The 13,776-nt window shown below is 40.0% G+C and overlaps 1 protein-coding gene across 1 annotated transcript; it reads left to right on the forward strand.

The window, feature by feature from the left end:
• The first annotated feature begins 6,302 nt into the window (after positions 1-6,302).
• On the forward strand, positions 6,303-13,391 carry FRG1 (FSHD region gene 1). Its single transcript, XM_064149032.1, has 9 exons — positions 6,303-6,411; positions 6,709-6,776; positions 8,758-8,880; positions 9,780-9,837; positions 10,017-10,131; positions 10,513-10,617; positions 11,345-11,436; positions 12,391-12,501; positions 13,268-13,391. The coding sequence occupies exons 1-9, from the start codon at positions 6,350-6,352 to the stop codon at positions 13,302-13,304; spliced, it is 771 nt and encodes a 256-aa protein (XP_064005102.1). The 5' UTR covers positions 6,303-6,349; the 3' UTR covers positions 13,305-13,391.
• Positions 13,392-13,776: the final 385 nt, after the last annotated feature.

The following is a 13,776-nucleotide window of genomic DNA, read 5'->3' on the forward strand; positions in this document are numbered from 1 at the left end:
ACTGTTCTGACCCTCACCTGTCTATTAAATTGGAACAAAACTGGGTAGTTAAAATAACAATGATAAAGAAGCACAGACTAATAAGCAGAGATGAATGTGGTCATAAACATAAAGTTTTCCAAATACATCAGGATAAAATTCAGGGTAATCAGTGGAAAAGAACGACATGATTTGAAGTACAACACATGATAAGGCAATTGGGATGACAAGCGGAAATCAGAAGGCCTGGGTCCAAGCAAACACTATATGTGTTGGTGTCTGCATAAGGCTACTCTACTTTCACAGTTGCCTTTTTGTTTCTCTTGCATTCCATCAGTGTCCAAAAGAAAAGGATATTTTTGCATGCTCTGTCCTTCATTGTCAAATTGTAGAGCAGGGTCTCAGTATCTGGAGAAGCAGATACTGAGAAGCTCTGGCCAGCTACAAAACTTAGCCACAGCAATTTTACAGAGAGACAGGAGAGGAAAATAAGATGGTGATAAAAGCAAGGCAGAAGAAGCTGAGAATCCACAACCAACACAGGGTCTCTGAACTCGGGATGTTGAAGACTCAGGGAGTCTGAGTTGGGGCTCCATCCAACCCATGACAGACTGAGAAATCCCTTCAATTTTCCAAATATTCTAACTATTATACCATAAACTGAGTAGTAGAAATGCCATCTTGAGAATATTTACTTACCTGTGCTAAAAATCTAACACTAAGATAACTTCACATTTAAAATTTAGAAGTTACTATAAAAGCATTTTCAGCATGCAGTACTAACACAGTCAAGAATCAAATTGTTTTTTTGTTTACATTTGCTATGTCACTGTGGTATACATCATTATGTCCTGAGGATGCTTCAACACTCACACAACTGTTGCAGAACTGCAGATCTGGTTAAGAAAGACCTCACTACGAGTACCATGTCCAGCTACAGGACCCACAACACAGGACAGACATAGACCTACTGAAGCAAGTCCAGAGGAGGGCCACAAAAATGATCAGAGTGCTGGAGGACCTCTCCTCTGAAGCCAAGCTGAGATAGTTGGGGTTGTTCAGCCTGGAGAAGGCAGGTGGATCTTATAATTAACTTACAATATATAAAGGGTACCTGCATGAAGGCTGGGGAAGGACTATTTAGAAGTGCTTTTAGTGACAGGACAGTGGGCAGTGATTTTAAACTGGAGCAGGGTAAATTTAGGTTGGACAAAAGGATAAAGTTCTTAAAAATGAGGGTGATGAAATACGGTAAAACAGGTTGCCCAGGAATGTGTTTGAGGCCCTGGAGATATTTGAGATGAGACTTGTGGCCCTGGACAGCCTGGTCTAGTTGGAGGTGTCCCTGCTCACTGCAGCAGGGTTTGATGACCTCTGAGGGTCCCTTCCAACCCGATGCAATTTGTGAATCTGTGAGAAATCACTACCACATTTCAGTGCATGTAGTTTGACCCACAGGGGAAAAATTAAAATATAATTGCTCTCATTGTAACTTGCATCAAATTTCACTCCTTCTGTAAATGAGTAAACAAAACTACATCAGTCTTGGCTGTTACATCAATCAGCAGCTTAGATATTTCACAAGGGCACCATACTTAAAAATGAAAGCAAAAAAACTCATATATAAACTATATGTCAACTCTGCTATCAGCAGAGCTAATTCAAGCCTCCCCGGCTTGAGAAGGTACTTTTCTATTTCCTAACATAAATAAACAAGACAGAAGAAAACTCCAGTGCCCAAGTTTTGGGCCATGCTCTTATAACACTTGGCTATATTCAGGGACACTCAGTCTCAGCGCTCCACTTCCATCAATCCCAAGTGTCTATAGGAAATGCTGTTTGTAATGATCCCCTTCAAACGTGCATGATGAAAGTGCACATTTTGCAAATGACACCTCAGCCAATCTGCCCCATCTGCATGAGAGACAGCAAATGATTTCACTCTTTAGGCATTCAAAATAAAATGCACATGCGGCAGATTCCAAGCTGGCAGGAAAATCCAGTCATTAAAAAAGTGATTTGTTTTCTACATTTGCAAACATAAAGGCTCCATTTATTTCCATTGCCATAAAGAAAATGAACTGTTAGATTTTTTTTTTTAAACAATCATAGCCAGCACATTTTGGAAATGTTTTAATTTCACAAATACTAACTAGCAAATTAGAGTTTAAATAGCTTCTCTAAAGCGGTACTAGTTTGGATACAGTAGTCTGATTTATGGCATTGCTTTGCCCTGTGGAAAAACATTTTACCATCTTCTTATACACTGCAGTGATGCTTAGTTGTTGATGGAGTCACTAAATTAAAGAAGAAATCTAAACTATGTGAATTTTAAGTAAAAGCACATTCATTAACAAGAAGATATATTTTACATTATGGGAGCCTGAAAAAAATGTCTAAATTTATTTTAAAACCAAACATTTATGGTCTTTGTCCTTCCCATCTTTCCCTCTTTTACTTCATAATGAGGAAAACAAAACAGCAAATAAAGAATATAGCAAACATAACTGATACAGCCTCATTCTAAGAAAGCTTACAAACCTGCTTAACTTTACACAGAATGGGTTGCTTAACTAAACTCCTTGAGGCTATTCCTAATGCTAAAATATAAGTACATGTGTAATTCTTTCAGGATCATGATATGTAGGGGTGATCTGTAATGAAAATAAAACTACTCTTTTCTCTTTTTTTTTCAGTTGTCTTAGTCTGCATTTATTTTTGTGGCTATAGCAACACCTGGTGGACCAATAAAATATAAAGCCCGTGCACTTCCATCTATTGAAAATACAAACTGGCTTTGCTTGGGTTTGTTTTTCAAAGTTAACAAGAAAAAAAACAATTCACTTTGGATAATTCTTAATAACTTCAAAGGTATTATGTCTCTTAGAAAATGCTTGATGTCCTTAAACAGAAGTAGTCAAGGCATCTTCCACAGAATTGTAGAATCACCAAGCCTGGAAAAGACCTTGAAGATCATCGAGACCAACCTTAATCCCGCTATCATGATCACTAAACTATGACCTGAAACACCACATCTACACACTCCTTGAACACCTCCAGGGATGGCAACTCCACCACTTCCCTGGTCAGACTGTTCCAATCCTCACCACTCTCTTAGTAAAGATTTTTTGTTCCTAATGGTCAATCTAAACATCCCCTGGCACAACCTAAACCCCTTTCCCGTTACCTGGGAGAAGAGGCCAACATCAGCTCCACTTTGCAAGAGCTGCAATATGTCCCTTAGCCTTCTCTTCTCCAGACTAAACAAACTCAGTTCCCTCAGCTGCCCCTCATACAACATGCCCTCCAAACCCCTCACCAAGCTTGTTCTTCTTTTCTGGACACATTCGAGGACCTCAATGTCTTTCCTATACTGTGGCACAGTACTCAAGCTGTGGCTTCACCTTCACCAGGGCAGAGTACATAGGCACAATCACTTCTCTACTCCTGCTGGACACACTGGTTTTGATACAAACTAGGATTCTGGTGGCCCTCTTGTCCACCAGGGCACACTGATGGTTCATGTTCAGATGGCCATCCACCAGCAACCTTAGATCCTTTCCCAATGAGCTGCTTTCCATCCACTCTTCCCCATGCATACACCAGCCCACTTTGACAAGAGTATACCCACAAACCTAAACTTGCACAGTTAGGCAGACAAACAATAAGATCTATCTCAAATAAAGTTCTGAAGTTAGAGTTAAGAAAACTATAAAGAACACAGGTAGATTTGCTCTCCTTAGAATCAAAGCCTAAAAAGAAATCAAAGTAAAACCCCCCAGGAAGACAACTTAACATGCAAGGATGAAGCTGAGTGATCAGCATGCTGACAGGCATTCTTTTTGCTCCACTCATTTCCTTTGTGCTTTCTTTTAATTCCTACATAATTGCTCTCTCATTTTTCATATCCCCTTTACTAAAATTTCTGGTTTATAGGCACATCTGTTTAGAACCCAAAGGGAAAAAAAAAGAGATAAAATAAGATTCAGATACAAATATATTTACCAAATTTGCTTGATGCTGAGATTAACTTGAATTACTTTACAAAGGGCTGGAGAACAAAATAGGAATATGTTGATAAAAATATTTAAACAGGGAACAGACCTTGTATTTACCATCAGAAACAAGGAAGTAGGCTAAGGAACAATCATTCTATTACTGGTTGTAAAATTCTAAGTATCAAAAGCTTTCTAGAAGTCAGGCAATAATCTCTAGAAATACAAGTGAAAGCAGAATCTACTTGAGGGTGAAGTTTAAATCAGTGCATGGATTGCTAGAGGTCTGTCTAAGCATCATGATCTGATATTTGGAAATCGGGATCCTCCCTGGTCCTTCACATACAGTAACATGCGCTGGATCTTCATAACCGGAGACAAGACTTTGGCAAATCAGTATTTCCCCGACTGGAGCTCCACCAAGTGGTCAGCAAGCTGTCCATCACCGTCTGCAGTTTTCTGCACTGCCTATTTCTTCAGCTTTTACTGAAAGATGCCAGTTCCTGGGACTAGTATGTCAATAAACCAATAAAGCCACATATGGTCTACTACAGAACACACTGTTTCAAGTTATCCACACTGTTTCAAGTTATCCAATTCCCAAACACTGGACAAAGAAATTACTGTCTTTCACTGACAAACTGCAACAGTGGCAGAAAAGTAGCACACCAGAAAACAAAACAACATATTCTCAATTTACATGCACAGTAGCCCCATTCAAGTATCATTTTTGTTGACACTCCCATGCCTCCTTCCAACTGCCTTCTCTACATCCTTCTCTCCCTAAATGGGAGTCTTGCCAAAACCTCCTAGGACAAGTTGCAAAAAACTGGGAGGCTTGGCTGATACAGCTGAAGGCTGTGTGGCCATCCAGTGAGATTTGGACAGATTGGAGAGCTGCGCAAAGAGGAACCAAATGAGGTTCAACAAGGACAAGTGCAGAGTGCTGTATCTGGGGAGGAATAATAAACTGCACCAGTACAGGCTGGGAGGTGATCTGCTGAACAGCAGCCCTGTGGAGAGGGACCTGGTGGCTAAGAACGTATCCATGAGACAGCAATATGCCCTGGTGGACAAGAAGGTCAATGGGATCCTGTGGAGTCTCCTTCTCTGGAGACTTTCAAGGCCTGTCTGGATGTGTTCCTGTGTGACCTGAGCCAGATTATGGTCCTGGTCTGGCAGGGGGGTTGGACTCTTTGAACCCCTTCAATCCCTGACATCCTGTGATCCTCGAAGTCCATTACTGTTGCTTTCATTTCACATGGCAAGTGTAATTGTCCAACTTCACAGACAAAAATATGGGGTCAGTCATGTTAGACATGCAGACAGAAATTGGAAGACTTTTGGTGAGAAGTGATGCAGTCCTGTGTCTAGTCAGAGCATCTGTGGAAAACTCCTGCAGTCATCCACAAACTCCAGGGACATTACACACGAAGAGTTTTATCACTCAGACATGATTTCAGCAAATGTAAAGGCCTCTGCTATAACCACGTATAAGAGCCCTGTTACTTGTAGAAGATACCTCCGAGGTGGTGAGAACTTGCAAGCATTGATGGGTAATGTGGAAGCAATCCAATGCAAGTATGTCTGCATGTGTACATGTACAGGAAGATCTGATAGCGATGGTGCCTTTAATTTGACCAGATAACACATTCCTCACCACCAGACCCAGAGAGGTGATTCAGCCACTCTGCTCTGGTGAGACCCACACCTAGAGTGCCATGTCCAGCCCTGGTGCCCGCAGCACAAGAGAGACATCTATCTGCTGAAATGGGTGCAGAGGAGAGCCACAGAGGCGACCAGAAGGCGGGAGAGAGTTTCAAAGGAAGACAGGCTGGGAGTGATAAGGCTGTTCAGCCTAGAGAAGGCAAGGCTCCACAGAGAACTTACAACTACATTCCACTATCTGAAGGGGACCTTACAGAAGGCTAGGGAAGGATTGCTGAAAAGAGTTTGTACTGACAGGACGAGGGGCGCTGGCCTGAAACCAGAGCAGATGTAGGCTGGACAGAGGAGAAAATTCTCCCACATTAGGGTGGTGAAGTCCTGGAACAGGTTGCCAGGCTTAGAAGGGGAGGGTGCAAGGGCACACGCTCTTAAACGTAACTTTAAACTTTCTTTGGTTTAATTTTACTTACCAAATGCTATCTGCGGAGCCCGCAAGGCGCCAGGAAAGGAGCTTCGCCCAGCGGCCGCCACGCCGGTGCCTCCCCACAGCGCACGGACTGCGCTGCACCTTCGCGCCCTGCACACAGGCAGGGGGCGCGTGCTCACAGACAGCGGAATGCGCCCGGACGATGTTTGTCCCGCCAGGGCCTCCGTCCGCCCGGCAGGGCGTGTCCGGATGTGTGGGCCTCTGTTTGCCGTAGTGCAGCATGGCGGAGTATTCCTGTGTTAAGTCCACCAAGCTCGTCCTTAAAGGGGCGAAAGAGAAAAGGTGAGGAGCGATTTGTTCACCGCCACCATCTCGGGTCCCCTGCTTTGGTCCCCGTGCTGCCAGATGCGTGGTGCCTGGAGCTGGGAGCCGCGGCCGGTGGAGTCGGGGCAGGCAGGCCGGCCGGCTGGCTGCGGTGTGCCCGAGTACGCCGGTGAGGGAGGGAGCTTTCGGCTTTTCAGCCTCTTGGTCCCGGTCGGTGTCCGTGATCCGCTTCTGTAGGTCTTGGGAGCGCGGCTGTGTAAGACGGTTCGTTGTGGAAAGGGCAGGCACGTTCTTACTTTGAACTGTCCTTTACAGCAAGAAAAAGCACAAGGAGAAGAAAAGGAAACGGGAAGAGGATGCGGCAGAACAACTTGATATTGTTGGTGAGCTGCTTTCATAGAATCTTAGATCGTTTTGGTTGGAAATGCCCTTTAACATAATGGAATACCAACTACCACCTAATTCTACCAAGTCTGGTTCTGAACCTTTTAGTACCACATCTTTGCGTCTTCTAAACACCTCCATGAATGATGATATAACCCTGGGGAGCCTATTCCAGTGTTTGAGAACTTTTTCAATGAAAAAATTTCTCCTCATATCCAAACTAAGTCTCTCCTGGTATAACTTGAGGCTGTTGCTTCTTCTAGAATTCTTTCCAAGAATTAAGTGACAGTGTGGGAACCATGAAGAACAGCAGAAGCTCAAGAGTTTGATACAGGGCTTTGTAAACTGAGAGCAGCTTTGTTAGAGATTTTTAACTCTAATTTGTTACATGTGTGTTGGGATCTTTTTAGACTCCAAATGGAATTTCTGACACCAGTGTAATGGATTTCCCAATTATCTTTCTAGATAAAGTATGTTCTTTTATAATATTACCAGCTTGATTATCTCTTTTTTTCCCCTTTCTTTCTTTTCTGCTTTCTTGCTTCAGAAGGAGAAACTTCTTAGCACTGTAATGCTGTTGTTTTATTAGTATATTTCTATGTAAATAACTTAGATCCTCTGCTGCTGTTGCATTGAAAATTAGTGGTTGGATCACCAGTGCTTTCTGTTAGTGCTCTGCCATTAGTTAGTTTTACTGGGTTCTTTAGTTCAGTCAAACCTGCTATCTTCTCAAAAGAGTCCAGATTTGTTTATCTTCTTTTAATTTGATATACTTGCCTGACTGCTTTCATGCATTCACATTATAAATTTGTTGCTACTACTTGAAAGCAAAAATGCAAACATTAACCAAGAAAAAACACAACTTTACATTTTACTTTTTCATAAAATAAAAGGATCACAGTGTGTGTGGGCATGAGCAGTAACTTAACAGGCTTGCCTTCAGCACTTATGTTCTCAATGGAATGCAATTCATTTTACAAACAAGAACAGCTAAAAAATAACCACAGTTGTGAGGAATGTAGGTGTATACTGTAGCACAGCACAGGTTACAGGATAAATGTTATTTTCTGTAACGTATACACAGATATAAGCTAAAGGACTTTGTGGGTAATCACCTTTATTCCTGTGTTAAATTACGATATATGGGAAAATGGGATGTTGTGCCTAGAAGTATGTTATAGATGTTTTGTGTTCTTGAGACCAAAAATGGGATAGATTTGGAAAAATCACAGCTGGATCTGTGAGCACTGATGGTATAGGACAAGACAACTCCATATGTTGTATAATGAGAGGAAGATTTTGTGCTCAAGGCAGGTTCACTTGCCAAATTTACAGTGTGGGAAAATAGACAATGTATTCAGATTAATTAAAAACAGTTATTATCTTCTTCAGGTAGGAAATATCTGTAAGGCAATATACCAAGAAAAATTTGTTTTAAAAAACTGAAAAGTTGTAATTCTAATTCATGCCTGTGCAGAAGTCTCCTTTTAACTTTGGCAGAATTCTGTGGGGCTCAAATGATCAAATACAGATTGGTTTTAGCTCTTAAGGATTGCAGCTCATCTGAAGTAATTTTGCAGAAAGAGAAGATAGTTTGTTTATTTTGGAGAATGTAATAATTGGATACGACTCCAAAACTGCACAAGGCTGGTCCAGAGGCAAAAAAAAAAAAACCTTTCTTTGCAAGGTGTATCTTGGCTGCATCAGCTGAATGGATTAGCTTGCTTTGTGGACTAACGTGAAGAAGGGATGAAGCATAGGCGCCTGTAGGTTGGGATGGCAGGGCAGGTAGAACAGCAGCACTTTGTTTCAAAAGCAACACCATTAAACTGGCTCTGTGCTATAAAATAATGCACAAAGATCTGAAGATAGCAGTAGCATGTTCAGAATTGCAAAGCGTGGAGAAGACACAAACATCATCTTTTGAACTACTGTAGCAGAAGTTGTTATTGCCCTAACTGTCATGCTTTTATATTTTAGGAAACTGGTGGGCTGTCAGTAACTTTGGTGAAATTACAGGAACTATAGCTATAGAAATGGACAAAGGAGCTTACATCCATGCCCTGGATAATGGCTTGTTCACACTTGGAGCACCACATAAAGGTTTGTTTCAAGAAATTTGGAAACAAGCATTTTTACTAATGAAAGATATAAAAGCAGCCTCACTCAAAGACAAGCAGTTTTACAGCTGAAAGCCGCTCATTACAAATACTGCAATAATCCTAGCTGCAGTGTGCAGCTGACTTAAACCTAATGACCACCAGTCAGTTTCACTTACCTAGTTCCTTGCTGCTTTATGTGTGCAATAAGTTGAACTGCACTGGAGATGATCACCTATTACAGACCATGTCACTTACTGGATACAAACAAGCATAATTTTTATTAAGTGCTATAAAATATTTATAGTGTCAGTTGAAGAGTCAAACTCGAGGCAAATGAATTTCAAGGTTTATTGCAGCATCCTTATCATAATATTTTGTTGCTGCACAATTTGGTTGCTAATATTGAGGATAATTAGCTTATCCTTACTTTGAATTTGCCCTGATAGTGTGTTTCAGCTCCAGGGTGAAATCAAAGTAATAATGGTAATAGTATCTCATTTAGGTTTTGAGGAATAGAGAGGCTAGTAGACTTTGGCTATAGTTCAGGTATAATACGTTTTCTAATGGAAAAATAATATTACAAGGGTTTTCAAAGCCACCTGAAGAATTACAAAACATTCTCAGCTGTTCATATCTTCACACAAATATTTCTTTATTTCATCTTGTTTTGAACTCTTAAGGATTATGAACATATATGTGAGCATTAACCTGCATTTTGGGATTGCTTTTTTAAGAGGGAATATTCAAAAAGGAAGTTTAAAAGAAATAAAGTAGTACAGTTTTCCTCAGTCTCTAGCAGTAACCATTGTTCAATTCTTCAGCTGAAGTTGCAGTATTAACAAGTTGAGTTATTGTGTGTTTAATACCTCATACCTAACTAGAGGAAAATTCATTCCCCAGATGATGAAGGCCCTAGTCCTCCTGAACAGTTTACAGCAGTGAAGTTATCGGATACAAGGTAATTACAATAACAATGCTACTGGTTTTGTTTCTTGTTGACTTCGTTTCTGATACGAATACATGTTTCAGTATACTCCTGAAATACACTGCCTACTAAAAATGTGTTTGTGATGTGTTGGTTATTGTCAGTTGCTTGAATAAAAACCATTCTTTAATTTCCTGCATTTCCTCTTTGAGGATTGCTCTGAAGTCTGGCTATGGCAAATACCTTGGTATAAATTCAGATGGACTTGTTATTGGACGTTCAGATGCAATAGGATCAAGAGAGCAATGGGAACCTGTCTTCCAAGACGTAAGCTGTTTGGGATAGTTTGTTTGATGTTCCTAGCATTTGGCTGTATTTTGAGTTGACCTGTATTGATGTTCTTTACACAGTAAAACCCTATTACAATCTCTCCCATATTGTAACTTTTAATCTGCTGTTTTCCCAACTGCAATGCATTGACTTTCAACTGAAGTTCTTAAAATACTTCAAATTACTACATTTTGGCAGCTATAAAAGTCTTAAGAATGAAGGTGCCAGCAAGTCTGCTGGCTACCTATTGAAGTGGCCATGCACACTAGAATAAAAGGCGTGTACATACATTTTTTGGTATATTGTAGAGGATAAATGTTATGAATCAAGGATTGTGTACAACCTTTTTACTAACAATATCTGCTATTATTTCTGCAGAAGAAAATGGCATTATTAGCAGCAAATAGCCGTTTTATTAGATGTAATGAAGAGGGAGACATAGAAGCCAAAAGCAAAACTGCAGGGGAAGAAGAAATGATAAAGGTAATCTATACCTTCTACAATGAATACAGGATTGGCAGGGGTATTCAAACAACCAGATGTCTATGTGCTACAGTTTTGCAGTTTTATATTAGTTTTCTACAAGTGTCAAGTAATTTGGTCACATGAAAGGTGAATCAGCTTGAAGCCTGTAGGAAGATATTTTACCACTGTAGAAGGACAAGACACTATATAGAGCAAGACAGTCTGTGTGGCATTCCATGTTCTTCTGTATGAAGCTGTTCAGAACTGATAATTAATACCTAAAGCGGGGACAGAGAAGGATTTCCAAGAATGATGCTGATGGGGAGACCTTTGCAATAAGGGAATGCAAAAAGAACTATCTTGACTTCATCTGTATGTGGAAAATAAGTAGCTCCAAAGTGTCTATTAGAGCAATATTTTTACGTTGGCTTCTGAAAAAGGCATTTTACTCCTGATAAAACTAAGGACTAAGTAATTCTTTGAGCTTAAGGCAATTATGTCTTCCAGTAGTTTCAGGAATTACATTTAGTATTTCCCGTGCTTCAGCCACCTCTTGCTTTTATTGCATTTGTCTCTAGTTGCTGATTAACCAATTTGAAAGTTATGAAATTGAAGTCATTGTGACTCCTCCTGTTATGAAGGGTACGATGTTGTTTTTAAACTGTAACCTCTTGTTTTAAAAATACAGATGTGTGCTGATTGTTTTTTGTTGTTGTTTTGCTGCTTTTTTTCTCTCCATGACTAGATTCGTACTTGTGCTGAAAGAGAAGCTAAGAAAAAAGATGATGTTCCACAAGAAGACAAAGGAAATGTTAAACAGTGTGAAATCAATTATGTGTAAGTAATTTAGAGCTGTTAACAGGTCCAAGTACCTTTCTTCCCTTTGGGGCTACTTTTGAGAGAGAGACTCCCACCCAGCCTTTCACTCTTATTTCTCCTCAGCAGGACAGGGAAGAAAATAAGATGAGAAAGCTCATAGACTGAGATAAAGTCAAGGAAATTGCATACCAGTTACCATCACAGGCAAATAGACTCAGTGTGGAAATTTTAATTTGTTGCCTATTGAAGTGGATTTGGGTGGTGAGAAACAAAGATAAACCCAAGACCTTTCTCAATCTTCCTGCTCCACTAAGCAGGACCAAGATATGAGACAATACATAGTTGTTTCTCTATCATTCCTTTTCTTTCCCACCTTTCCTTTGCTCTGGCATGGTCTTCTCCACAAGTTGAAAAGGAATGTCCAGCACCTGAAGCATCTACATTGCATCACTCTCTCTCCTTGATATTCACACTGACACTTTGCACTTCTTTTTCCTCTTCTTTTGCATGTGTGGCATTTTAAGCCGCTGTAGGTATGTTTTTATGGAGGTACCACCAACTTTGCTGATGGACTTGTTTGTGTCCTGTAGTGGGTCCATTTTGGAGCCAGCAGCATCCAGCATGGGGCAGCCTCTAGCCTTTTCTCACAGAGCCCACACTTGCAGTTTCCCTGCTACCAGCACCTTGCCACCTACACTAAATACATTTGTCAGTCCCTAACTTTGTTGTCATCATAGTTGAAGAAGGGGTACTTCAGAGCTTGCAACCACATTCTACTAGTCATGTAGGGCTCATTTACAACTAGACTGCTGGAAAAAACCCTGACTATAGAAATCTTAATGCCTTGTTGGATACCATGGCAGTTTGGATTTTTATTAGGCCAGTTGTCCAAAGCATAACAGAAGTTAAGATAACAGAGTTGTTACTTATTGAAACAAAAGTTACACTTTTGAATTTTACCCCCTCTTACAGAAAGAAATTCCAAAGTTTTCAAGACAAAAAGCTTAAGATAAGCAAAGAAGATACTAAAGCCCTCAAAAAAGCAAGGAAAGAAGGCACTTTCCATGAAATGCTGCTTGACAGGTACATCAATTTACAGGAAATAATCTACTGATTTAAAAACTATTGGGAATGGTATTTGGACTACACCAGGAGTACGAAAGAGCTATATTTCAGGGGTGTGGGGTGTTAAGCATTTACTTTCAGGTCAGTGTTCTGCCTCAGTTTTGGGGTTGGCTCTTTGTTTTGGCTTTTCACTTCTTCAGCTGAAGCTTGCAGGTTTGGATTTACCTAGAAATTAATTCTTTGAAGTCTTTAACTATGTTATGCAATTTGTTTAGTATAGATGAACTGAGGGATGAGTTGCAAAAATTAAGCTAACTTTAAACTTTATTCATAGCACAAGAATGTTTTGGAGAGGAGAAAGCTGCATTTTCAAGAGAAATGGAATTTATTAAGAACAACCTTCATGTTAGCTAGTGGGAATATACAGTATAAATATTTGCCTTAATTTAGTGACTGGAATGCAGAAGTCTGTTTGTGGTAATTGCACTCCTAGGTCCTCACATGTTGAGTGTTGGTTTCAAATCACACTGAATCTGAATTCCTCAGAGTAGATAAAATGCCATTCATGATGATTTGAAAGGAAAAGCAAGATGGACTTTGGACACTACAGTTCTAGCTCCTTAAGAGAACAAAAATTAATTAACAAATCCAAAATGGTGCTGGTCTTTTTTATGTGTTTTGAAGTGAAAAGAAATGGTTTTCAATTCTTTCTAATGCTTTGAGGCAGATAAAACACCCAGGTGTATTCGGTCTTAATCTAAATCTTGTTTCATTACCCTTACAGGAGAGCAAAGGTGAAAGCGGATAGATACTGCAAGTGACACAAACCAGCTGGTCCATTTTCTTCTGCATCTTTGGTGATGGGGTCAAATTTAAAACAGGAGTAAAATGTTTTATAATTCTTTTTATTTGAGGTGTTTTGCTGGTGTTTTTGTTATGTTATTTATAAAGGATTGCCTGAGAGTTATGATTCAGCATCAAACTAATGTTGTCTTTCAGTAATCAATGGTATTAAATTTACTGTAAGACTACATGCTACTGAGATCAAGTCTTCACTAGAAGACATTGCCCCACTGAATCTTCTGAGACTGATGAAAAGAACTTGAAATCACAGACAGGGCACAACAGAATGAAGATTAACTTCAAAAGTAAAATATTGTTAGCACATCACACCATTAAGAAATACTTAACTGTACTGAACAAGAAGAAATAACTGAAAATCTATGTCTTAGAAACATCATACCAGATCTTAAGTAGGACATCTGTGGAGTCATTCTGCACTGTGCCAGCTGA

The sequence above is a fragment of the Pogoniulus pusillus genome, chromosome 9 (assembly GCF_015220805.1).
Source record: "Pogoniulus pusillus isolate bPogPus1 chromosome 9, bPogPus1.pri, whole genome shotgun sequence".
In the NCBI taxonomy this organism is placed as follows: Eukaryota; Metazoa; Chordata; class Aves; order Piciformes; family Lybiidae; genus Pogoniulus; species Pogoniulus pusillus.